Source organism: Perna viridis, chromosome 6, assembly GCF_037379345.1.
Source record: "Perna viridis isolate PV_CMFRI_1.1 ecotype Kerala chromosome 6, ASM3737934v1, whole genome shotgun sequence".
In the NCBI taxonomy this organism is placed as follows: Eukaryota; Metazoa; Mollusca; class Bivalvia; order Mytilida; family Mytilidae; genus Perna; species Perna viridis.
Genome location: NC_142450.1, coordinates 35,697,017 through 35,723,029, shown reverse-complemented (window position 1 = coordinate 35,723,029; position 26,013 = coordinate 35,697,017). Strand labels below are relative to the sequence as shown.

At 31.3% G+C, this 26,013-nt stretch overlaps 1 protein-coding gene across 1 annotated transcript in view; it reads left to right on the top strand.

The window, feature by feature from the left end:
* Positions 1–19,154, top strand: part of LOC148614740 (zinc finger protein aebp2-like) — a 41,155-nt gene extending 22,001 nt beyond the window's left edge. The window contains exons 4-6 of the mRNA XM_088589061.1: positions 12,395–12,519; positions 13,775–13,842; positions 17,891–19,154. Of these exons, the coding sequence (XP_088445187.1) occupies positions 12,395–12,519; positions 13,775–13,842; positions 17,891–18,038 (341 nt within the window). The 3' untranslated portion in view covers positions 18,039–19,154. The remainder of the gene's footprint in view (positions 1–12,394; positions 12,520–13,774; positions 13,843–17,890) is intronic.
* The last annotated feature ends 6,859 nt before the right edge of the window (positions 19,155–26,013 follow it).

Genomic DNA, 26,013 nt, shown 5'->3' with positions numbered 1-26,013 from the left:
TACTCAAATTTTGAAACCTGTTTAATCAGGTCAAGCTATGTTTGACTTCCTTCAGTTGTCACCTCTGGCCAAAACCAGGCCAAGTTAAGTGTGGCCTCTGAAATTTGATCTCCTTCAGTTGTCACCTCTAGATAGGGTGATCTGATTAATCAGGTTACCCTTTTTTTCACTCTTAACAGTAATTGTCCCTCGCCAAAACACGACAGAGGGACATGGTAATGGTCCCCGTCCATCTGTGCATATTAAGTCAGTGGGTCTGAAGTTTGTGAGCAAAACTCCTCTGTAACCATTTGATGGATTTCGTTCCAATTTTGTAGCATTGTTAGATACAATATGCAGTTGATCATACAATACCACAATCTGTTGCAAACAATTTTGCTGTGTGGGAAACCATTTTTTTCCCCAACTTGCCATTCTGGCTAGTGGAATATTGATATTGCTAGCCAAATAGGAATTCAACAAGCCAAATTTGAATTATGTTCTGTTTTCTCTTGGATTTGAATAACTTCTGCATTTCTTTTTCTCTTTCTACTAACTTTGCATTTGTTTTTAAATTTATCAAAAGCGTTTCAATTTTCGAATGTTTTTTATGTACTTTACAGTAACAAAATAAGTACTCCATTTCTGAACTCATATTTTAAAACTAAAACAGATTCATCATTATGAAACAAGAAAATGTTTATCATTAGGTTCGTGTTCATTTTTATTTGGACAACTAATTTGCAAGGTAACATATCTTAAATTACCAAGAAAATTGCATTTGAATACTAATACAGTACCTGAACCGATCTGTGCAACAAAAATTGCGATCGGTCAGCGATCACCAATCAGTTTCCGGTCAGTCATTGATCCATCAGACCGATCCATTTAACTGGTGATGGCATCACGTGACCACAGAGCAGTCAGTGTATTTTAGGGTTTTTGTTGTTTTGTCAATTTAACACAAATATTTTCAAAATTTAATAGATTTAAACATCGATTTATACTTTTATTTTACATTTCTTTTATCTAAAACAGATCTTACATCATTTTACATAACAAAACTGCGATCAGTTTGGTCACCAGTCATTGGTCATCGATCCAACAAATCGTTGCTTGGATCAGTACAAGGACTGTACTAGATCGGGACTGTCGCATAGGTTTTGGCACATCCCATTTACCAGAAAAATGGCAGATCATAAACAAGGCTTTACAAGTCAATAAAATTGTGCATATGATGCCAAAATTCACTTGACATATTCAAGCTAAACTTCTTAAAATGTAGGGAACATATTTTTTATGTATGATGTTAAGGATGTTTTACTGAATAACCTGTTCGCTGGTCAATTTCCTTGAACCTAAATGACAGTTGCCAAATTGATGAGTGTAAGCTAATGAGAACTTGCCAAGTTACACATCTACTCATATTTTGTGAGCTGGCGAGCAGTGGTTTCCCGCACTGATTTTGTGTGAGTTATTGGACTTTGACAGTTTTTGTACATTGACACAATAACAAGATTTTGTGAACACAACTTCTCTGTAACTGCTGGATGGATTTTCTTCAAATTTTGTAGCATTGTTAAATACATTATGTACGGTAGTTGATTATATTAAACCACTATTGTGTTTTGGACAATTTTATTGGAGTAATTGGACTTTGACCCTTTTTTATACATTGCTGCAATAGGAAGGTTTTGTGAACACAACTCGTCTGTAAATGCTGGACAGATTTCTTTTAAATTTTGTAGCATTTATGGATTTTTGATTCTTCAGGATACAGGATACAAAAATACAATCCAAATGTAATTCCTTTTATATCATTCAATATGTCTTTTATAACCAGTAAATATATTTCTTGCATTTATTCAGCTCAATAATATTCTATTACTTCTGCAGATAAAATTAAGATCTAGTCTTCATATCAACTGAAGATTTGAGGGACTTCTTTTTGGCCTTGAAAGATATTTAGTAATAAATTTGCATCCAGGGAATTTAGTTCTTGCAGTAATGTTTCAGGAAGTGTAAAATGTGTTAAGAATGTTCCTTTTAAAACACTTATCAGTTAAATTCTCCATCTTATCATTAATATTTTACCATTGATAATCAGGAAGTGAAGAGCAATGATTTTAACCAAGTTAAATTGAAGGGAAAATTCAAATTGATAAAAGTGTCTAGTATTTGAAAATCTTCTGTTCATCAAGGAAATAATTTTCTTAAGCTGAAATCGGATTTTTGTTAAAAGCAGTTCTAAATAATATGGAAAATATAAATGTATGATCACAGTTTTATTTTACATCAGGTAATCTTTTAAATTTTGTAAATGCTACATTTTCACAAGAATCAAAAACCTCCTCTAACAGCACTTTGATTATTATTCTACATTATGTAGTTGATCATATTGCACCGCCATTTTGTTTCAGACAATTGACAAAAAATATGAAATTCTTGGAAATAGTACCAAACCTGATTTTGAAGACAGTACTCATTGGTTTTATGATTCAATATTTTAAATTCTAAATTTCTGCTGCTGTTCACGACTATGGCTATGTGTAGCAATCTTGTTTACATGTAATTTGACTTATATCTTCATCTGAAGGGAGACATTTATGTAAGTTTTGGCTGGTCATGATGAACAGAATAGAATGCATTTGTTGATCAGCTTTTAATGTTTTTTTGTTACAATTTACTTGAATATCCAACATTGGGATGTGTGGGGTATGTGAGTGCACTCACTGAGGTTCTTTAATTTTGTTATACAGACAGTATGTGTAGGGGACACTATTTTTCCGATGTATTCGGAATAGTTTCGCATTTTCCCCTTTGACCTTAATGGTGCTCTTCCAAGGAAAGGTAAGCCACCTGACCACCAGTCTGATTCCCGATTGGCCAAATACTGATAACTTAGTGGCGTTTGAAAAAACTGTATAGAAAACTGAAATTGCGTGTCATGTGTTATTTCATGAATGAAATGCAGAAAATTATAAGTAAAAAGAACAAATTTTACTGCATTGGCTATCTTTTTTTAAAGATAGTACTTGTTTGTCTCTCAGGCATAAAAAAGTTTCAAAGGTAGTCCTGTTACAAATGTTTTTGTTGTAAAACCTTTGCTTCCATGTGGAGTGTGGGGCATATTTCTTTCTAGTTAATGCAGGAATTTAAATTAGTGACAACTGAAAATAAAGGTAAGGCACAAGCATATTGGTATTTTCTAAAAGTAGTTTACCTTCTTCAAACAAGTTACCAAGTTATCATAAGTCTTGTTATCAAACTAATGGTACAAATTTTCTTAACTAATTAATATGATAAATGTATGTCAGTTTTACATGACCAGACAAAGGTAATATTGGTATACTTTATTTTACCTTTTTATTTCTACATTAGGCACAAAACACAAGAGGACAGACCATTGAAAAAATCTTTGTTGATTTATTAAAGGTTGTTAATAAAGGGATTAAACTTGAGTACGGGAAGTAGGTTGGGCTAAGGAGGGGTTAGACTATTCAGATAGCTTTGCTGTTTATTTCAGTCTAGACCAATTCACATCTGTTTCAATTTGAAATTTTGTTACAAGGAATGTGTATCATAATGAACAGCTTTGTTTTTGTACTGTATAATTATCAAAATGTCAGGACAGTTTTATTTTATTTTCTTTATTGGTTGACAGAAGATGACATTGACCTTATTTTTAGTTACCATACAATTGGGTAAAAAAAAAAAATTGTATAGTTCAACCCAGCAAACCTCTTCTGATCCCAAGCTCTGCTTAAATGAATTACATGACAGTCATTAAATATTTCTGAAGGATTAAACTAGCTTGTTCTGTCAGTAAATCATATGACTTGCATTTCAGTATTACAAAATGAAGAGACTGGCTTATTCTATCAGTAAGATGCATGCTATCATGTCAGTATTACAAAGTGAAGAGACTGGCTTGCTCTGTCAGTAAGGTGCATGCCGCCATCATGTCAGTATTACAAAATGAAGAGACTGGCTTGCTCTGTCAGTAAGGTGCATGCCGCCATCATGTCAGGATTACAAAGTGAAGAGACTGGCTTGCTCTGTCAGTAAGGTGTATACCATCATGGCAGTATTACAAAATGAAGAGACTGGCTTGCTCTGTCAGTAAGATGTATGCCATCATGTCAGTATTACAAATTGAAGAGACTGGCTTGCTCTGTCAGTGAGGTGCATGCCATCATGTCAGTATTACACCAATATTTAAGGTTTTTCCCACAAGGGAAAACTTATCTTTTTTTCTCATGCCTTTCTTCCTTTCTTTTATTTTTTGATTTTTTCATCCATCATTTATTTTGACATGGCCTTCCATTGTTGTGTTTCAAGATATCAAATTTGGACCATCGATAGACCTTATTCGAAACTTTGACTGGATAACCATGTTAAAGATTTCATCAACCCTCATAGAAGGTATTTCCCCATTATCTGAGTTTTTTTGTCCCCTTTTGGAAAATGCCGTTTTGCACTCCGTCCGTCTGTCCATCATTCTGTCAGTATGTCAGTCTGTCAGTCTGTCAGTCCTTCAGTCACACTTGGTTTTCTGGACTTTTTTTTGTAATGCCTCATCCAATTGATTTCATATTTAGTATATAGTCTTATCATGACAAGTTACAAGTTAAGTTCGAATGACATTATGGTTGAACGATTTTTACTAAAGTTATGGCCCTTGGACATAGAAAATTTCATGAAATTTTATGTTTTCCGGACTTTTTTTTGTAATGCCTCATCCAATTGATTTCATATTTTGTATATAGTCTTATCATGACAAGTTACAAGTTAAGTGTGAATTACATTATGGTTGAACGATTTTTACAGAAGTTATGGCTCTTTGACATAGAAAATTTCATGAAACTTTATGATTTTCAGACTTTTTTTGTAATGCTTCATCCAATTGATTTCATATTTGGTATATAGTCTTATCATGACAAGTTACAAGTTAAATTCGAATGATTTTACGGTTGAATGATTTTTACAGAAGTTGTGTCCCTTGGACATAGAAAATTTCATAAAATTTTGTTTTCCAGACTTTTTTTTGTAATGCCTCATCCAATTGATTTCATATTTGTTAGCTAGTCTTATCATGACAAGTTACAAATAAAATTTAAATACTATTGCAACAAAATGGTTTATATGGAACTTATGGCCCTTTGACATAGAAAATTACATAAAATTTTATGTTTCATCATTTTGATGCAAATTGCTACTGTCATTCTAGAGTTATTTGCCCTTTAATTCACAATAACGAAGTTTTTTTCAACTTTCCAGGAGATAGAAAGAGAATGTCTTTATGCAGCTTTCTGTAATGCAAAAATGTTATTATCTACTGTAAAATGAAGCTCAGGTTTGATTTTGATTGAATTTGCTTTTGCTGTTCAAGAGTTATTTTCTCTTAATTGTTAAAAAATAACACCATCCATTGTTCACATGTATAAAAAAATCTCATAAAGGCAATGAGTTCAAAGGCAAAAAGGGGACACTGCATTGCATCAGCAATACTGTCAGAATGCTTGTTCGTTTTTTTTGTTTTTTTTTTTTTTTTGTTGCCAATTTTTATAGGTAGGTTTTGAGAAAACTGTAATTTGGTGTCTGAAAGCAAGGGTAGGCAAATTTTTGTTGTTGATATTTTGTATGATTTTTGCTTGGAAGTCATGTGACTTCTGAGTCTTATAACTATCTCATGTTGATCAAAAGGACATCCGTTTGATATCGCCTTAAAAGTACCTCCACCGCGAAAGACATCTGGCAGATAATATTTAAAATGTATCAAGTTGATTATTTTGTATAGATACACAGCCCTGTTTTACAGTATATGATTGAAATGATATTTTCCATAATTGATTGTCAAAGAAAAATTCAAATACATGTAGATACATTTGAACTATATTTTATCAGTCAGATAGTCCTTTTTAATGTTAAAAAGGACATTATAGTATTAGTGTACCTTGGTTCCAAATATTAGGCATTAAAGCAAGCAAATACAATTATGATTAGATTATTTTACATTACTGTTTCTGTAACTTTTTCTCCATTGGGTACTATTCATGTTATAAGCCAATCACATAATTGGTTATATGATTTTCACCTGTACAGTATTTTGCTCATATAGCCTCTCATTATTGTTCATAAACATTTTTGAACCTAGAAATTAATTGAATGGAAATAGAACTTTACAATCAAATGAAACACTTCCCTGAGATGTTTGAAACCAAAGTTGATCTAATTCTGTAGTGTTGATTGATAGGATGCAGTGACCTGGATGGTACTTTTATTTCTACATTGTTCCAAGTGCACACTGGCCCTTCTCTGCTGGTGGTTATGGAGTTTAATATTGAACAACATATGAATTAAATATAAAAATTGAGGTTGATCTTAAAGTGAAAAACAGTTGACTTGAAACAGATGTCTGGTTAAAAGTAGTCACTAGAATTTCTATTTCAAATCCATTTTTAAAATGCTTTAGATTAATTGTCAGTTTTATTTTTTAATTTTTTGTATGACCATAATAATTAAGTTACAAATCTTATGCTATGTTTAGGATGAGCAGATATTGTATTTATAGGTGAATTTTATTATGTTACATTTAGACTAATTCATTTTGTCCTTGTGTAAAAACATTGATACTTTTTTGCCGAAATAGTTTGTTGGAAATGTTAACACTGATTCATTTCTTTATATGATAAACCAGTGCACATACATGTACATGTACAAAATCTATAGATATTAATTTATTTATTCAGTTTCCTTAAGTGTATGGTTATACTTTTTAACTTCCTGTTTGCATAACTCATTAGTGGGGGTATCATTGTCCTAAGCACGACATCATGAGTATCATCTTGTTTTTACTTGTACTTCTGGTTAAGAAAGAGGAAAGTATTCTGTCTGATGGAGTGATAATTCTTAAAATAGTAGATTTAGGGGTGTTGACTTGGACACATCTGTTACTTAATCAAGAGGATATCCTTTACTTTATCCTACAAAAGCCGTATTTTCCTTTTCATGTGGTCACACCATCCCACTCCGTTTTAAAGCAATTATATATCAGTTTATGTCAATAACTTCTGACAAACAAACAAAAAATATTGAATTGTGTTGTTTTGCAAGGTTTTTTGTTAAAATTATTTGAAATGAAGCTACTCTTGTTTCAAGAATTAAAATTAGAATTATTTTTCTGAAGTAGAGATAGATTGCAACCCAGGGACTGCAAAAGCCCATTAAAAATGTAATCTTATTTAGATTCCAGAAATCATGTGAAATGTTTTATTGTTATGTCACTCAGTAGCAGTGAATTCTTAGCTTAAATAAATGTAAAAAGTTTAACCTAATGACAATCAATATTCTATTCAATTCGATTCAGTTGAGAGTACCTCCATTTATTATAAAAATTTTAGAGATCTAAAATGAATATTTGAATATAGGTTGCAAAGTAATAAAAGCTAATTTAATCCCAAGCTGTTGGGGATTTTAATAATATCATTTCCAAACAAGTTCAAACATTAGACTACAAAATCTTCAAAATGATTTAGTATGAATAAGCACTTTGGAATGCTCATTTTTGTTTTATCTACTAGATTTATATAAATGAAACCTACATTAGTGAAGAACTTAGTTTAAGAAACAAAATTATGACTCATATTTATTATTGTGATTACATTTTCTGCAAATAAATTCTGGTGACAATCTGACTTTGTTGTGACCTTGTGGTGAGAGTTTTCTATCTTTATTATAGTTTAACTTGTTTTGTTTCACTCTAATTGGATTTAAATAAGACTTATTTTATTCATTTAATAATAGAAGTTAGATTGTCATATTTTTATAAATTTTTAAAGCACAAAAAATCTTATGGATTGTGTACTGCATACTGAACAGGAGTATCCATTGGGTTTGAACAGAGGACACCAAGCTGCACCCATTCATTTTGCTATACTAAAAGAAAGACTGATCACACCTCTGTATCAAGTATCATGTCACAAAAGTGTTGCTAGTCTCATTTCTGTTTGGCAGTTAAATTATAGTCTATTGGATACTTTCAAGTACATGTATAATATTTCTCTGTTAGATTTTACTATGCTGATCTTTGTTTGTAGTGACACGTGTGGTTAACCTAGATATACTGGTTTACTCCCACTCTAAAATTCTCAAGTGACACATCAATATTCTGTTAGTATATAACTAATTATTACATAATATAAAATTCTATAGTTTATTTTACATACATTTCCTCACGTTTACCTAAAATAAACAACTTCAATTGTCTTTTTTAAATTTTGGTTTAAAATTGCCTCAATACCACAAAATGGGTATTTTTTTTAAATGTAATCAGTTATTTTCTATTTAACTGTATATGCTTCCTGTGTTGATAATTTATGTAATTAATTTTGATTGAACAGTAACTGAGCTTTATAGACTACACTTACAAGTACCACTTTGAAAAACATTTTCTGCTATAATGGTTGTTCTTTGAAGAAAAAAAATCATAAGATCCATTATCTATAGACCATGGTACATGCATTTGGACTACCTGTGGGCAGGTGTTTTAGTGTCTTACAGGTAAAATTCATTGTAATCAATATGTGAATGAACATGTTATTTTCATAAAGGATGTTAAGAAAGTCACCAGTACTCATAATAATAGCTATAATCAACAGGCTTGTTTTTTAGGCATCATTTAATGGGTTACCTTATCATAAAGTTCCCTTTGCCATACTGACTACTTTGCAGCCTAGAGATTGCTCAACTAAAGACTAAATGTACAGGTACATTCCCAGATGATTTATTTTAAACTTATAACCAGTGTTAGAAACTTGACATGTTGCAATTATAAGAGTTCCCCAAGTGTAGAAAATATCCAATATAAAAAACAATGTATTTGATAATAGGCCAACCTTGAATTGTCATGACAGTTTGGACCAGTACTTCCCTGTTTCACTGAAAATCAGTGATTGTACAAATGGGATAATTGACTTGTTAGTGCAGACTAATTAATAATTTATAATTAGTTAATGAGATCTATATAGAATGAATGTAGGAGGGAACAGGAATAACCTACTTCCTGTTATGTAATTTATTTGATTTTTTAGGTCAACCAACGAACATTGATCAAATTTTTTTTAAAAAGCGAAATTTGGTGAACAGTTTCATCCGTGCCCTCTAGGTAATTTGATGTTCAATTATGCAATCATACTTGAGTTAATGAAGATTATGTTGAAGGACTTTATACATTTACCAGTCTATTAACTTCCAAAAAACTACCTTAGATGTATACTGCCTTTTAAATAGATGTAACAACTGTTGTTAATTTGATTGGTAGTTTATTTTTGGATGGTTATAACAAAACAAGGAAACTTAATCTGTCAGAGATATTTTAGCATAAATTTATTTATAAGGCTTTTTTTACTGGTTAATTTTTCTGCCTGTGATTTTAGTAATTGTATCTTGAATACTTAGACAGGACAATTTTTGATGTTTGCCTCACTGACAAGGTTATGATCTAAATTGAAGGGGGACATGGCAAAGCGGCAAGTAGTGTCATATGAAATTTTGACCCCCACAAAATATTGACCTAGGAGTCATATTTATGATATATTTTGATCCTCCCCATGTTGTCAACATTTCACAAGGGTGAAAATATCATATGACAGAGGATCTCATTTTAAAGAGTTGTAATAATAAACATAAAGTCTGTAAAACAATACAAGACTAGCCTGAATTACATACATTTTGTCGTATATATTAACAAAAATCAGCCATGACATTTGGTTATAGTTGAGGGCATGAACAGTGTCCATGAAGACATTAACAGGATTCTACTGCTCCAGAATAGGTAGTTAAGGACATAGGACTAGTGTCTAGAGACATTGAAAGAACAAGTCTAGCTGTATTGTAGCGATTAGGTCAGATTTGGGCAGTTAAGGATAGATTGTTCTAGTGAAGGGATTAGTGTCTAAGGACTTTTATTAAATAAATCTTGATAGATTACAGCAGTTCAGGATAGATTGTACTAGATAAGGACAGATTGGACTAGTTAAGGACAGATTGTACTTGGTAAGGACAGATTGGACAAGTTAAGGACAGATTGTACTAGTTAAAGACAGATTGTACTTGGTAAGGACAGATGGGACTAGTTAAGGACATATTGTACTAGGGAAGGGACTAATGTCTAAGAACATTGACAGAAAAAGTTAAGACAAATTATAGCTGTTTAAGGACAGATTTTTCTAGTTAAGGATAGATTGTACTAGTTAAGGACATGTCTAAGAACATTGACAGAATGTGCCATAACCTTATATGTACTTGTACTTCACTAAATCCCGGTTGGTAGAAATATGTCATGTAGAAGTAATTACATATGACAAAGTGCATTAGACAAAATTCAATATTGTTTATGTTAGCTGTTCTGTTAGATTAAGATTACTCAATCAATAGCTCATATAGTTCTCATTTAAAACAGAAGTCTTAAAATAAATTGTATTTAAAGTCTTGTTTGAGGTTCTTTTTTGGTTTTATCATTTCACGCAGAAGTTTCAAGAATTTGATACAAGCTTTGATGACTATATGTTTGGAAATGATGATTTGACAGAATTTGTTCAATGTATTATTTCATGACTGATGTCATTTAAAATTATGTATACTGAAGGAATAAGATACAATGTAACAGTTTCTTATTGCTATCACAAAATCTTTATTGTTGATTGATGAAAGCATAATATCAAACAAAAGATTCTTCATTCAACATGTGAAAAGAAAAAGTGATATATACTTAAAATATCAGGTGCATGTATACAATATTCATATACATATGTACATGTATATGTGAAAGTACCAAATTTTCATTGATTACCACAGTATATAGACCATAAAATTGATATATAGTGAAATGAAACTTAGTAATCCAAAAACCTGTCTAAACCAGCAACATATTAATGCCCTTTACATCAATTTAAATGTATTTTGTGCGTAAGTAAAAGGAACACTTGTCTATACCAAACTAATTATGAAGTCCGGGTTAAGTCAGGTTTTACTGCATGTAAATGAAGTTTAGGGGGTTTAAAATTTCACTAGTTTGATCAGAATTCATCATTCATAGTGTCGATTTCTTATTGTCTTTTCATTAAAATATACCAAAAAATGAAGCCAGAGAAACCTCAGTTTTTATTCAAAGCAGGCCACATCTTGTTGTCTTTGAAACCATGTTATGTTTAATGACATCAATCCAAAAAAGTTACACTAACAACATTTTTAGTAAAGGTATATATATGTGGGGAATCCATTTTGATTGCTCAAATAGATCTGTTGCAGTATGAATAATTTCAATTAAATTGTACTTTCTTCAATATTTCAAAAATAACAGAACAAATCTATAAGGGAATAATACATGTAGTAATTTGATGACCAGACATAAAGATTCCTAAATCTTAAACCTATTGAAAGTGTCATTTTTTTTATTGGCATGTTCCAGGGTTATAGAACATACCTTTTCATTTAAGAACTTTTTTATGCAGTACTAATAAACTACTGATTTGACATGCTTAAAAAACTAGATTTTTCACCTAAGTCCTCATTAACTTCTAAAATAAATCAAAGTTTTGACAATTAAATATCTTCCTGTCCAAATCATATCTAAAAAATGTCAGACTTTTTTTTTTGGGTCCATTATAAAATTATAAACAGCCTAGTAGATAGCTCACTGCATTAGGCACAAACTATGCTTAGATATAATGAACAAGCAGCAGCATAATTAGAGGCCAGTCTCTTGGAAAATTTAGCTTTATTCTGACGATAAAGACCTGTTATTTAAACCTCAACATGCTTTCCAATGTCTCGGCAGTATGATCCAATAAATTGGATCTGGTCTAGTATCACTTAATTACAATTTCCCTGATGGAAAATCTTGCAGCATAAATTGTAAACTAACAAGATTTTCTGAAACTCAACCATGATAATGATATTGTACTAGAGTCATTGAAAATGTACTTCCTGCTAAAAGCCCAGACAGAACCATATTTTGGTTATGACAGATTTGCAATACATGACCTGAAAAAGATAGGTCAGTTTTAATGATGCCATTGTTGTGTAATGTAATATAAATTGATATGTGAGAATGGCCTTGTCTTTAAAGTATAACAAGGTGACATAAATGGAATATTGTATCAACTTACATGACAATTTTGCGGTTTAGTTGTTGGGCATACCTTTCATGAAAAACAGTTTGGAACATGTACATGTGCTGAAGAAACCTGTGGTAAGGGATTTTGTGTTCATAATCAATCAAATAATCTTATTTCCAAAATAGCAATTTTTGTCTAACCATTATTGCAATTGACATTTAAAAAAGAGCCCAAAGGTCAAGGTTACTTTGTATGTCTAGAAATTCTTTTGATATTTGAATTTTTTTTACTTTCAGTTAAAGCAACAGACTACTTTGACACTGGTATCATGGATAGATTATCAGACCAAGTTACTTGTATTACGGACAAAACTCAAATTGATCTCAATGGCAGCACTGATTCCGTCACATTCCACAGTCAGGTAAGTAACACACCGACCAACTGTCATCAATGGCAGCATCGATTCCGTCACATTCCACAGGCAGGTAAGTAACACACAGACTGTCATCAATGAAAGCACTGGTTCTGTCAGTTCCACAGATAGTTGAGTAATACTCAGACCGACATGACAGCACTGGTTCTGTCAATTCCACAGATAGTTGAGTAACACACAGACAGACTCACATAAGTAACAGCACTGATTCTGTCAATTCCACAGATAGTTGAGTAACACACAGACAGACTCACATAAGTAACAGCACTGGTTCTGTCAATTCCACAGATAGTTGAATAACACACAGACAGACTGACATTAGTTACAGCACTGGTTCTGTCAATTTCACAGTTAGTTGAGTAACACACAGATTGACATCAATAACAGCACTGGTTCTGTCAGTTCCACAGATAGTTTAGAAATACACAGACAGACTGACACGACAGCACTGGTTCTGTCAATTCCACAATTAGTTGAATAATCGACAGTGACATCAATGACAGTACTGGTTCTGTCAATTCCACAATTAGTTGAATAATCGACAGAGTGGCATCAATGACAGTACTGGTTCTGTCATTTCCACAGATAGTTGAGTAACACACAGACTGACTGACATCAGTTACAGCACTGGTTCTATCAATTCCACAGTTAGTTGAATAACACACAGACTGACATCAATGACAGCACTGGTTCTGTGAGTTCCACAGGTAGTTGAGAAATACACAGACAGACAGACATGACATCACTGGTTCTGCCAATTCCATAATTAGTTAAGTAATACACATATAGACTGACAAGACAGCTAGTTGAGTTGCACACAGAGTGATATTAGTGACAGCATTGTTTCTCTCTCATTTCCTTGTTGGGTGAGAACTGCACAGACAGATTGACATTAGTGACAGCACTAATCCTGTCATATTCCAAAGTCAGGTAATACCATACAGACAGACTGACATCACTAATTTGTTTTATTTATGCTGATCAAACTATAAACAATACAAACATACATGTAAACAGTCTGTGCCATATAAATTTTTAATAATAAGACAGAGCTGAGAAAAAAACAATGAATATATATTGTAATCATTGGCACGTTAGCCAAATTCTACAAGCTCTCCAGCTTTTTTACCAGCCATGGCTGTCGGGCTGGTGGTCAGTTTGGAAGACTGCGTAAACTAAACATTACTTTTTTACTTAACAAGCTCTACACAGATAATATAATTGATTACTCTGTATATTTTAGGTAATAGCTCGCAGGACAGAAGACAGTGGTAAAGTCAAGGTATTACTACAGTGGACACCTAGGAATGTGTAAGTTGCTTGTGTAGAAAAATAATCTCCTAGATTTAACTTGATGGATCTTGTAATATTTCTAATACAGTATTCATCCTGTACATTCAGAAATTATTGCAATTTTTTTATTTGAGAATGCAAAATGAGATTGGATTGTAATAGCAAAGAGAAAGCTTTCATCATGAAATTTATGACCAAAATTGATCAGTTCCCTTCTTGATATTTGGAAATAAAAAAGCAAAATCGTATTATTATCTCACCTGGCCATTCGTCGTCATGGTCGTCATTGTTAACAATTTTTCAAACCTCTTCTCCTCTGACACTACTTGACCAATTGTAACCAAACCTGGTATGAATGTTCCTTGGGGTATCCTGCATAGAAGTGATGTGGGGATTCTTGATCCGTCAAAAAACATGGCCACCGTTACTAAAAATAGATCATAGGGGACAGACAGTAGAGTTTTGAATACATCTCCAAAACCGTTAGGTTTAGCTAAATTCTGCCCAGTTAAAAGTGTTCAGCATTATGAGATCTATCTCTGGTCAAAGTTTGTTTTTAATCGGTTAAGCCATGTAGGAGTTATTGCCCTTTTTCAACAATTTTTGCTATTTTTAGCTCACCTGGCCGAATGCCAGATGAGCTTATGCCATCACTTGGCGTCCGTCGTCGTCGTTGACTAATTTTTTAAAAATCTTCTCCTCTGAAACTACTGGACTGACAGATTTTAAACTTGGCATGATTGTTCCTTAGGGTGTTCTGCACAAAACTACTGTTGGGATTTTTGATTCATGAAAAAACATGGCCACCGTTACTAAAAATAGAACATAGGGATCAGATGGCAGTTTTTTGCAAATAACTCAAAAACCGTTGCCTTTAGCAAATTTTTGGCATAGGTAAAATTGTTAAGCATCATGAAAAGGACCTATGCCAAAATTTTCAAAACCATTCATTGACTAGTGTAGGAGTTACGACCCCTGAAACAGTTTTTTTGTTGTTTTTTTTTTTCACATGTACAACTTTGAAAATCTTCTTCTCTAAAACCATTTAAGATCATTGAATGAAAATATGCATAGTAGTTCTTTAGTGTATTGTGGTCAAAATGACTGTTGTGATTTGTAATCTGTGAGTAGATGTGGCTGCCTATACCAGAAATGGAACTTAGGGGTCTTAAGACAGGTTTTTGAAAAAAATTTAAAAATTGTTGCCTTTAGCAAAATTCTGGTTCAGGTCATGAAAATGCTATGAAAAGCGTTTCTTGCATTTGGCAATTTAGTTGATTTTAACTTAGCCTGTCTCATTCCTGAAGTTTTTCAAATAAGCAAATGGTTGACCAGGTGAGCCATTCAGGCTCTCTCGAGCCTCTAGTTAATGTTATTTCTTTCAGAAATCTTCTCCTCTGACACTACTTGACCAATTGAAACCAAATTTGGTCTGAATGTTTCTTGGGATAGGTAGACAGTAGATATTTGAATATATCTCCAAAACCATTAGGTTTAGCTTAATTCTGATATGGCGTAAAAGTGTTCAGCATGATGAGATCTATCTCTGGTAAAATTATGGTTTTAATCCGTTAAGCCATGTTGGAGTTATTACCCTTTTTCAACGATTTTTGCTATTGTTAATGTTATTTCTTTGAAAAATCTTCTCCTCTGACACTACTTGATGAATTGTAACCAAACTTGGTATGAATGTTCCTTGTGATATCCTGCATAGAACTGATGTGGGGATTTTTGATCCATCAAAAAACATAGCCCCCATTACTAAAAAAAGAACATAGTGGTCAGACAGTAGTTTTTCGCATATATATCTCAAAACCGTTAGGTTTAGCCAAACTCTTTCAATTGCTGAAATGATCCTTATTATAAGGCCTTCAAAGGTCTTCAGGTATCAAAGTTGTCAGGCGACTCCTTGTAAGAATTATTGCCCTTGAAAGATGAATTTTTTTTACAGTTTTCAGCCAATATCTTGAAACCTATAATAGATAGAAAGAAACTTTTAATTGCTGAAATGATTCTTATGATAAGTCCTACCAAAGTCTTTGTGAGTCAAAATTGTTGGGCATTTCCTTGTTAAAATTATTACCCTTGAAAGACAAACTTTAACCAGGTGAGTGATTTAGACTCCTGGAAACCTCTTGTTAAATTTATTGCCCTTGAAAGACAAACTACCAGGTGAGTGATTGAGGCTCTTGTTAAATGAACACAATATTTTACAGTATTTGAAACAGGAAATTGGTCTTTTTTGTGAGTCTTGAACCAATTTTGCCTTGTGTTGGCATGGCATTGACTGTTAATTGAAAACATTTGAAACATAAGAAGACTGAGATACCATGTAGAGAATTTGGTTGTTATGAGAAAACACATTTAAACCAGAAATGAGTAATTTAGAAAAAAAAAATGAGGATTTGACATGATTCTTTTAAGTCTTGATGTAGTAATGGATCAGATTTAAAAATAGTAGGAGGAATGTAAATCATTTAGTTATTAGCTCACCTGGCCATTTTTCTCATCACTTGTTGACTGCTTTTAACATTTCTTAAAAATCTTGTCCTCTGAAACCACTGAACAGAATTTGATAAAACTTAGTGACAATCATATTTGGCATGTCTACTCCAAAATTTGTATTTGTTATGGCAGTGGTCCTTCGCCAGAATAAATTGCAGCTGTTATTGAAAATAGAACATATGGGTATAACAAAGAACTAAATTGATGAAAAGTTTCCATAACATCATTTTATGCATTTTTTTTTTAAGAACAATTACCTGTAGCAAAAAGTTTAACTACATTTTACAAAATGAAGATAATGCTCTAAACTTTCAGTTGATGAACACTACTCAAAGATCCAGTTTTCATTACTACTTCTCAATAGATTTTATATATATGTATATATATTTGAATATAGTCTTTATATGTCATCTAATATTAAAATGTTTGACTATCATCAGAAATAACAATTAATGAATTCACACTAACATTCATTTTTGTAATGTCATTTACTCTACACTTTTCATAATTCTTCTTTGTACACAATTTTCTACAACTAATGGGAAATGTGCAATTTTGCAACATGCTGTTTTTTATTTGTCTATTAAACATTTAATTACCTGTGTAACTAGATGTAAATAAAGATCAGCATCAAATGATACCTAAGAATCTTATCTAAATTCTTGTGGTAAATTTTTATAAGTTTTAAATTTTGTATTTGTTTATTTTTTTCTTATTTTGTACAAAATTATAAATTTGTACTGATGAAAAATATCCCAAAAATGATAATGATGCAATGCAGGCCACTTCAAGTATTGAGCCTACTGACATATAGTGGCTTTAATACAGAAAGGCTGATGACTTTATATGGTTCTTATTTTTGTATGACACCTCTATGAGGTTTGCAGCTGTTATTAAAAATAGAACATATGGGTATAACCATATATTTGTGTTTATATTACAAAAAGCACAACAGACAGAAAAAATCTGAGGCATGTAAGGCTCTTTGGTTTGAAGAGATATAATCTATCTTCCCTGAAATTTCAAGTTCATTGATTGATTTATTTTGGAGTTACTGCCCCTTTTTTTGGTAATTTTTATCTCTTTTTGCCAGTTTTTTTCCTTTTTTTTTTTTTTTTAATGAAAGCAGATTTAGGATAAATGTAAATTGATTAAATGTTCAGTGTTCAGTATCTCTTATTGGTGAAAATTTCACAGAAATCTGTTGACCTTTCTTGGAGTTATGGCCCTTGAAATCGTTATTTTGATGTTTGTATTCCTATTATTTAGAAAACCATTTTTAGGTCTTGTATGTGTTCAACTTTTTAAAGCTATTATTAAACCAGGTGGGCAATTCAGGCTCTTGAGGGCCTCTTGTTTTAATTTTATTATTACAGAAATGGTGACTGAATTGTAAAATTGAGAAAAAAACCTGTCCTGAAGTTGTCATTGTCATTTATTATGGTCAATCATATTAAATTGTGGGCATGTTAAAATAATGTATTATGGCGAAAAATCATTGATTATAACAATGAATTAAATTTCTTGCTGCAAAGCTTAATAAAACATTTTTTTTTCACAGAATCCCTGACAGCTGGGTTTTAGAAAGTGAGGTGCCGTCTTTATCATCGTGTGTCATTCCACTCAGCAAACTACCTCGTGACTCAGTCACGTTATTACATCCCTCCCTCTATAGCCAGCACCGATACAGACGACATCGGAGGAAGTGACCATTTTCATTATCATACAGATTTATTATATTTTGACCAAGGGAATTCAAAAGATTCCTCTGAAACTCAGGGAAAAGAATGGTCAACAAGAAATGAAAGATGATTAGAAACCAATTGGAATTTGCCAGTGCCTGTTGATGTGCTCATAATGAATGTCTTTACTTTACCTTTCAGTACTGTTAGGGACTGGCTGAAGGACACAGTTTTATTTTGATCTCAAAAGAAGGGCATATGATTCAATACATTCTCCTGATAATTGGTATGACAAGTCACTTGAATTGATTTGGTTAGTGTCTAACATTTCAAAAACACAAGATTATTTACTCTGTAACGAAATTCTTAATTTATTGCTTTTTTTTTGCTTGGTTTCCATATTTCCAATATAAGTTTAAGTGACTTGTCATGAAGTGGGTTTTACTTGTAGAAAAGTGCAATAGCAGAGTTAGAAATGATTGATCCTTCCGTTCTTGGGTAAATCATTCTAACCTGTAGTGTGGGTGTCAGAACTTCTCAGGCAATGCTTGCTTCAAAATTGTCTCAGACACTTTCTAATTGTATGAATTACCTCCCATTGGTAGTTTTGACTTCTGGCAATTAATTTAAAGATATTTTGTATGCCAAGAATTTTAGTACATACAATGGTATTTGTACCCTATATCAACATCTTGTTTTTATGAATTAGTCATGAAATACAGTTGAACTTCTCTTGCTCAACTGGGAAGGATTGAACACCAAAGTTTTCTTGAACAAATTTAAATGTTTTTATTTATAATCGATGTAAATGTTTTTGATTTCTAAAACACTCAAACTTAAGTGTTGGTTTCTCCAGTAATAAAGCTTCACTTACTTGAGTTTATCAGCCATTTTTGGCTTGAGTATTAAAATATATGGAAAACTGAAGCCTTATCATTAAACAAAGATTATATAGTTAATATTTATGTCATAATTAACTTTTGTGTTTTAACTCAATGTTTCTTTGATTGTTTTCGAGTTGGCAGGATGAAAGAGACAACAAAACTTAATGAAATTAAAAAATTGGCAATCAACTATAAATTTCTTTGTATCAAATATAAATGGTTATCTTAATGTCTAGGAAACAACTTATTAAGAAAAAAATGAAAAGTATCCAATAATGAAATCAGAGCTGGACAGGAATTAAGCGATAACAAGTGGGAATGATTGGGAACTACAAATTTATGTAATTCTTCGTAATTCAGTTAATCAAATTCTTGTAAAATAGAACGCCTTTTGTATTGTTCTTTGGAGCGGTTTGACACTACTTCTATGGCTTACTATGTTATACCATGTTAACTTATTCAATATTCATAATATGTGTATACCTCTAATTTTCCCTTTAGTAATACTTCTTTTACATTTTATGAATTGTGCCTTATATTTCTGGAATATTTATGGAAGTACCTTCAAGAAAATAAAACATTTTTTTTAAATTTCTGTGGAAAGAAGTAGGCAAGGCATTTCATTTAATTTATAATGGTTTATACATTTAATTAAGTGTAGAGAGAAAAAGGCATCTCCTCTATTGAAGGAGGTACCCTAGGGTAAAGGACATAACTCTTACAAATCATTAGAATGTTTGTATTCACCATTTTACATCAATTTCATGTAAGCATCAAAGTAATTTGGACTGGTTTTATTCTGTTTCAAAGGAAAGCATGAAAGGCTTTGGTGAAATTTAATATGATATAAACATATCACTGATTTCATGGATTATGTCCCTTACTTTAGGTCTACATCCTTGAAGTTTTTGTTTATACCATGAAGCAAACACTTTAAAAAGTGGCTAAGAAATAGCCATTGTATTGTATTTATAGAAAGAATTAGGTTTTTTGGGGTTTTATATGTTGCTGTTATAAGTTTTAATTAACCCGACCTATAATAGAATATAAAGGTAACTAATTATCATTTTTTTTTATTGGCATTTTTTTTTTTTCAATTAGTCAGAGGGTCTTTAATACTAAGCAAAAAATTTGAACAAAGAATTGAATTGATGAAAAGTTTCCATAACATCATTTTATGCATTTTTTGTAAGAACAATTACCTGTAGCAAAAAGTTTAATTACATTTTACAAAATGAGGATAATGCTCTAAACTTTCAGTTGATGAACACTACTCAAAGATCCAGTTTTCATTACTACTTCTCAATAGATTTTATATATATATAATGTCATCTAATATTAAAACGCTCTGACTATCATCAGAAATAACAATTAATGAATTCACACTAACATTCATTTTTATAATGTCATTTACTCTACACTTTTCATAATTCTTCTTTGTACACAATTTTCTTACAACTAACGGAAAATGTGCAATTTTGTAACATGCTATTTTTTATTTTTCTATTAATCATTTAATTACCGGTGTTTGTCACTAGATGTAAATTAAGATCAGCATCAAATGGTACCTAAGAATCTTATCTAAATTCTTGTGGTAAATTTTTATAGTTTTAAATTTTGTATTTGTTTATTTTTTTTCTTATTTTGTACAAAATTATAAATTTGTACTGATGAAAAATATCCCAAAAATGATAATGATGCAATGCAGGCCAGTATAACCATTTCAAGTATTGAGCTTACTGACATATAGTGGCTTTAATACAGAAAGGCTGATGACTTTATATGGTTCTTATTTTTGTATGACACCTCTATGAGGTTTACAATGATAAAACTATCAACAATGCATGTCAATTACTGTGATTTTCACCCAATTTTCTAAAACATTGAAGAATGGTAGACAATGTAGAAGCTGATATTATCATTTTAGTGAGTCTGTTGATTCTATTAATAAGGGACTGTCCATGGAGAAACCAGACAGATTCTTTGATATGTGTGGCACATGGTAATATTTATCCAACTAATTTATTTGTTAAAATATAATGTTGAACTCATTATATCAGAGAGATCAGGGATTTTTCTTTTTCAAAAGTGGATGACTCAGAATATTTGTTAAGAGTCACTTTTTATGGTCGACTCCGCGGGTGTTTCAAGAAAAGCATAGACCGTTTCCCTAATGTTGCACCTGGGCTGTGCTCCCAGTTTTTGGTGGAGTCTGAGTTGTTCATTTACTTTTGTTACTTTGTATGTATTATTTTAGTTACTTTATGTTCTTTGTTGTGTTTGTCTGTTTCCCATGTCTGGTCTTTGTCCCTGGATTACATTCTTTTGATTTCTGCTGGAATCTTGGGGTTCTCTTGATCACTCTTCCCTAACAAATCAACTGAATTATGGAGAGATCAAAGAGTTATTTCCCTTTATTTCAAAGTTTCTAGTGCTTTTGATATTTTTTTCTCATTCTTACCATTTCAGTAAATTACAGACATTTCTTCTTTTTTTGTCTCTAATGGATGCACATTTTTGTGAAACAATATTTGACATGTGCCACCCACTGCCTGGTTCTTTCATGGATACCCTCTTGGTCCATATTATAAAAGCAAAGCCAACCAATTGAAAGGTAATGAATTTACTGTTGAGAAATAAACTTATTTACATTTTTTTATATGGTACACTGACAGGGACATGCTATGTTGTAACTGAGGCATATCTTGGTATTCAGAGTTAGTGATAAAAGAGAAATGGCATGAAGAATATTGCTCATAAGAGATCATACTCTATGTTGTATGTACATTTTACCACAAAAACAAATTATGCCAGTAATAACTTAAGATAATCTTACTTAAAATGATGTGACCCGTGTATAAACCAAATATAACCACAATATATAGATACATTGTGTGTGTCCAGATGCAAAATGAACTTGTTAGATAGATTGTTAAAATGTGAGAAAATTCCATGAAAAAAATCAAATTATCAGGGTGAACTGTGATATTGAATGCTGTGGAATATATATGGATTTCTCACAGAAAACCATTAGAGACAAAATGTAAGCAATGTATGACAAGACTTTATGAAAGCCTCATAAAAATTTTCAGGGTCATATCACTAAGATGTTCTCAGGGTTGCTAACAACATCAAAATAGTAGATTGTATACTTTATCATCTATATCAGTATTGTCATTATGTCTTTTCATCACCATCTCCAGAACTTCAAGTTCTGTTTGTGTGTACCTTGAAATTTTAGGTAAGCAAAATATGTACAAAATTATTCATCAGTTAATTGATATGAGCTTTGTGTATTTATGTGTGTGCATTTGTTATGTCGATGGTTAAGTTTGATCAGTTTTTCTATTGTTCCAATTGTCTTAATATTTTTATCTCCAGCTATATGTTTTGGCAAAATAGTTTTATATGATATTAACAATTATCAATCAATCAATCAGTCACACTGATGGATTAATTTCAGTTTTTATCATTTTGACGGAAAGAAAATCAAGCATCATATCTCAATATTACATATGTATAAGGCTTTCTGTGATACACATAACTTTTCAGTCTCAACTTCAAAACTATTGTTATTCTGAATTTTTATTTAGACTTCATACAAATAAAGATGTGGACAGATGATTATAAAAGTTCATAAGTAAAAATATCACAATTTTGACTGTTGTGAAAAAATAACACTTTTTTATTACTTGTTATAACTGTTTATCTTCATTAACTTAGTTCTGAACATGTAGACAATTGCATCAGGCAGAACATAGTATTCTTTTAGTATGAAAATGTAAGAAAGCAGTCTGGTTGTAATAGAAAATACCCTACCTACATTTTCAAAATGTACTGACTAATATTGATACAAAATGAGATGGTGTTAGATGGATATTGCCATTTATTGTGAATCAGTGAGAAAATGAACTCATTGTCTCAGAGCAAATTGATCAAGTTAATATGTATACTCAGTTTTGGGATTGTTGTTGGACAGAATAAGTTGTGATATGGCAGCCTGCAAAACCCGGTAAAATACATTATTATTCATATAGCATCAGCATTTGTCTATGAGGGATTGATAGCGATTGCAAATGCAACTCCTGAAGTCATGTATGTGTGCTTTTAATTGAGAATTAATTGCCATAGTTTTGGTGATATGGAATTACGACTTGACATTGATTGAATGAATTCATTTGACATTATCTTGGATATGTCAATAGTGTAATTATCTTTAAGTGAAGCAATTTTTTAATATGTTTTTTTGAGATGATAGTTTTGAATAACAGAAAACTGTAGTACCTTGCATACACGTCTGTAAGAAATTAACAAAATATTTTTGTGCAAAAATAAGATTGAGGAAACATGTTAAGTTGAAAAACTTACCAGAAATTGTATATGTAATGGATATATTGTGTGTATAGATCAAGATGGATTTGGAATTGAGTAGAAATTTTGCATTAAATATTACTATGCTATTTGATTTTTGTAAATATTGGTAATTTGTATATTTAATCTTTAGTTAGAATGCTTCATTGCTGGATTAAACTAAATGCTTAATTGAATGGGTTTTGATTCCTGAGTTTTGATTGATATTAAGTTAATTTATTTCAAGGGTGCCTTACTATTTAATATTATTTATTTATGTAAACTTAAGTCATTAGTTAGCTTTTTTTTTTTACCTCGAAGACAGTGCTGGAATTTTTTTTTATTGAAATTTAAATCTGAGGATACCATTTGTTATACAAATGTAAATATAGAATATTTATTGTAGGTAGGATTTGTTTGTTTTACAAGGCTCCTTATTTCCTAGAGATGTTGATAGTTAGTGTAAGAATGACAGTATGTATTTGTATGACATTGTGGTACATTGATTTACTGTTGATTTAGATCATTACATGGTATTAGAAATTAATACGTTTTATGGATAATTGGTGTTTCGACATTTGAGGTATCCATAAATATGTGGTTCATTGTATTGTGAATAACAGAAAATGAAGGGTTTAAATAGCTATTTCTACTCATTCATATTTTTGGAAAGTGTAAAAACAGTGACATTAATTTTTGAATTTATAACATTGCATTTTTTTTGTGTTTTGTGATAATCAGAATGATTTCTCTCAGTTCAAGGTACTCCAACTATACATTGTGTTTGTTACACAATGTATAGTTGGAGTATTTTTTCTACAAGGGTATTTCTAGTATATTGATTTAGTGGCTTTTTAACAAATTGTCTGCAGAAACAATACAGTGAAGACTTCAAAGACTATTGTTTGGTCACATGATCACTGTCTTGAAAATTAAATGTGTTTTTAATGTTAGAATAAATCAGGCCAACTACTGAAAATAATAACTATGTTCTTATATCATCTTGTCTGTTTTGTGGGTGCCTCATTGTCAGTTTTTATTGTTATATTAATTAGATTAAACAAAAACTAAAACCTCTCCCTCATCATGTTGTCTTCTCTTTTTTTGTGTATAATTTTGTGGGGGAAAATAGCTCGAGAACTATGAAATTTCATTCTGTAAAATTTAAGAAGATCATGTATCTTTCATAGTATGATAGATGTGAGAAGATAAGAAAATGTGTATTTCAGATGCATGATTACTTGTTTACAAGTCTTAGAGAAGAGAGAAATTGAAATGTTATGTATGTTAATTGTTATATGAAGTCTGTTCAGTTTATATGCTGTTGTTTGTGCAGTCTTACTAAAGTTTTAAGTTTTATGTATCCAATAGAGACCGTTGCTCCTTTTAGCAAAGATTACATGAACATGTTGGTCCTCCCCAGTAGGAAACTTGCGTGTCCACTGTAATTGCACTGTTGGAAACTTTAGTGGGGTTTATTGGATAATTGTTGTATGGTATGCATTAGTTGTGCCTAATATTTTGTTCAATGGTAACATGATAAATGTGAAAATTATTTGTCAATGGGACTGTTTCTGTTTGAAATAACAGTAGTTTATTGTTGGATGCACAGTGACTTAATTTTAGAAGATTGTTTGTTTGTACATACATATATGAGAGGCTGTGTTATCAATGTCGTCTTTTTGTTATGGTTTTTCAGAAAGTAGTGAGTTTTGTTTGTTCATATTCTTTAAAATATGTGTAGGTCCTTTTTTCTATAAAATCAAATTGTTTTTGGAAGAACTTAAGAAGTCTAATATAACGTGTGGAAATTAGGATTTGTAGAGTGCACAGTTAATTAAAATCAATTGAAGGATTTCTGCAACTAATACCACAAACCAAAGCTGTCATGTTGAAGATAAATCTTTACTTTTCTAATAGTAAAAATGTGTGCTCTATATTTGTCAATCATTTTACCCAAATTGTGCAGTATAGATCAAGAGATCTGATTTGTATTCAGATTTATCTGTTTAATATTTGTGTGAGTTTAGAGGAGCTTTAATTTAAAATTTTGATGTTGAAATATATTTTGGATATAATTTATTGCGTTGCTTACCTGTTGATTATTGAATTGGATTTTATATGTCCTTTTTTCTTGCCCAAATTTTTGTTGTTGTCTCCCTTCTTTAATATTTTAAACATTTCAATAAATGGTGAATTTGCTCTTCTGACCCTTTAGAAAGTAGGTTTCTTGTGTTAAGTACTGTATTGATAAATACAACTATTTTACTGAATTTTATGTGCTGTTGTTAGTTTTCATTACTACTACAACTTAACTGTGTAAATTAATGCAATTCTTTCTTCATACTTAGTTTATATTTACTTTTCACTCTTGATCTTTCTATGACCTTTTGATCTATATATGATGGGGTTACTGCTTTGTATAGAATGCTGATGTGTAAATGTGTGTTGTCTATATTTATTGAGCATCATCATCTCATCTTTCATATCACCATCTTTTCTTTTTAGATTATAATTTAGATGGTTTTGTACAAAATAAAATACATTTTAAACTACTGAGTCAGTTGTAATTAGTATAATCAGTAGATATACACAGCTTATTGGGATATTCTTAAAAGAAATCCTTACCCAAACTCTTTCCCAATGATCATGAAAGAGTAATCAAGGGAACTAAGATTTGAGAGGAAATCAAAAGAATATCATCCAAGGATAAAGACTAAACAGGGAAACAAAAACACACAACAAAGAACAGGAATTAACCAAAATAA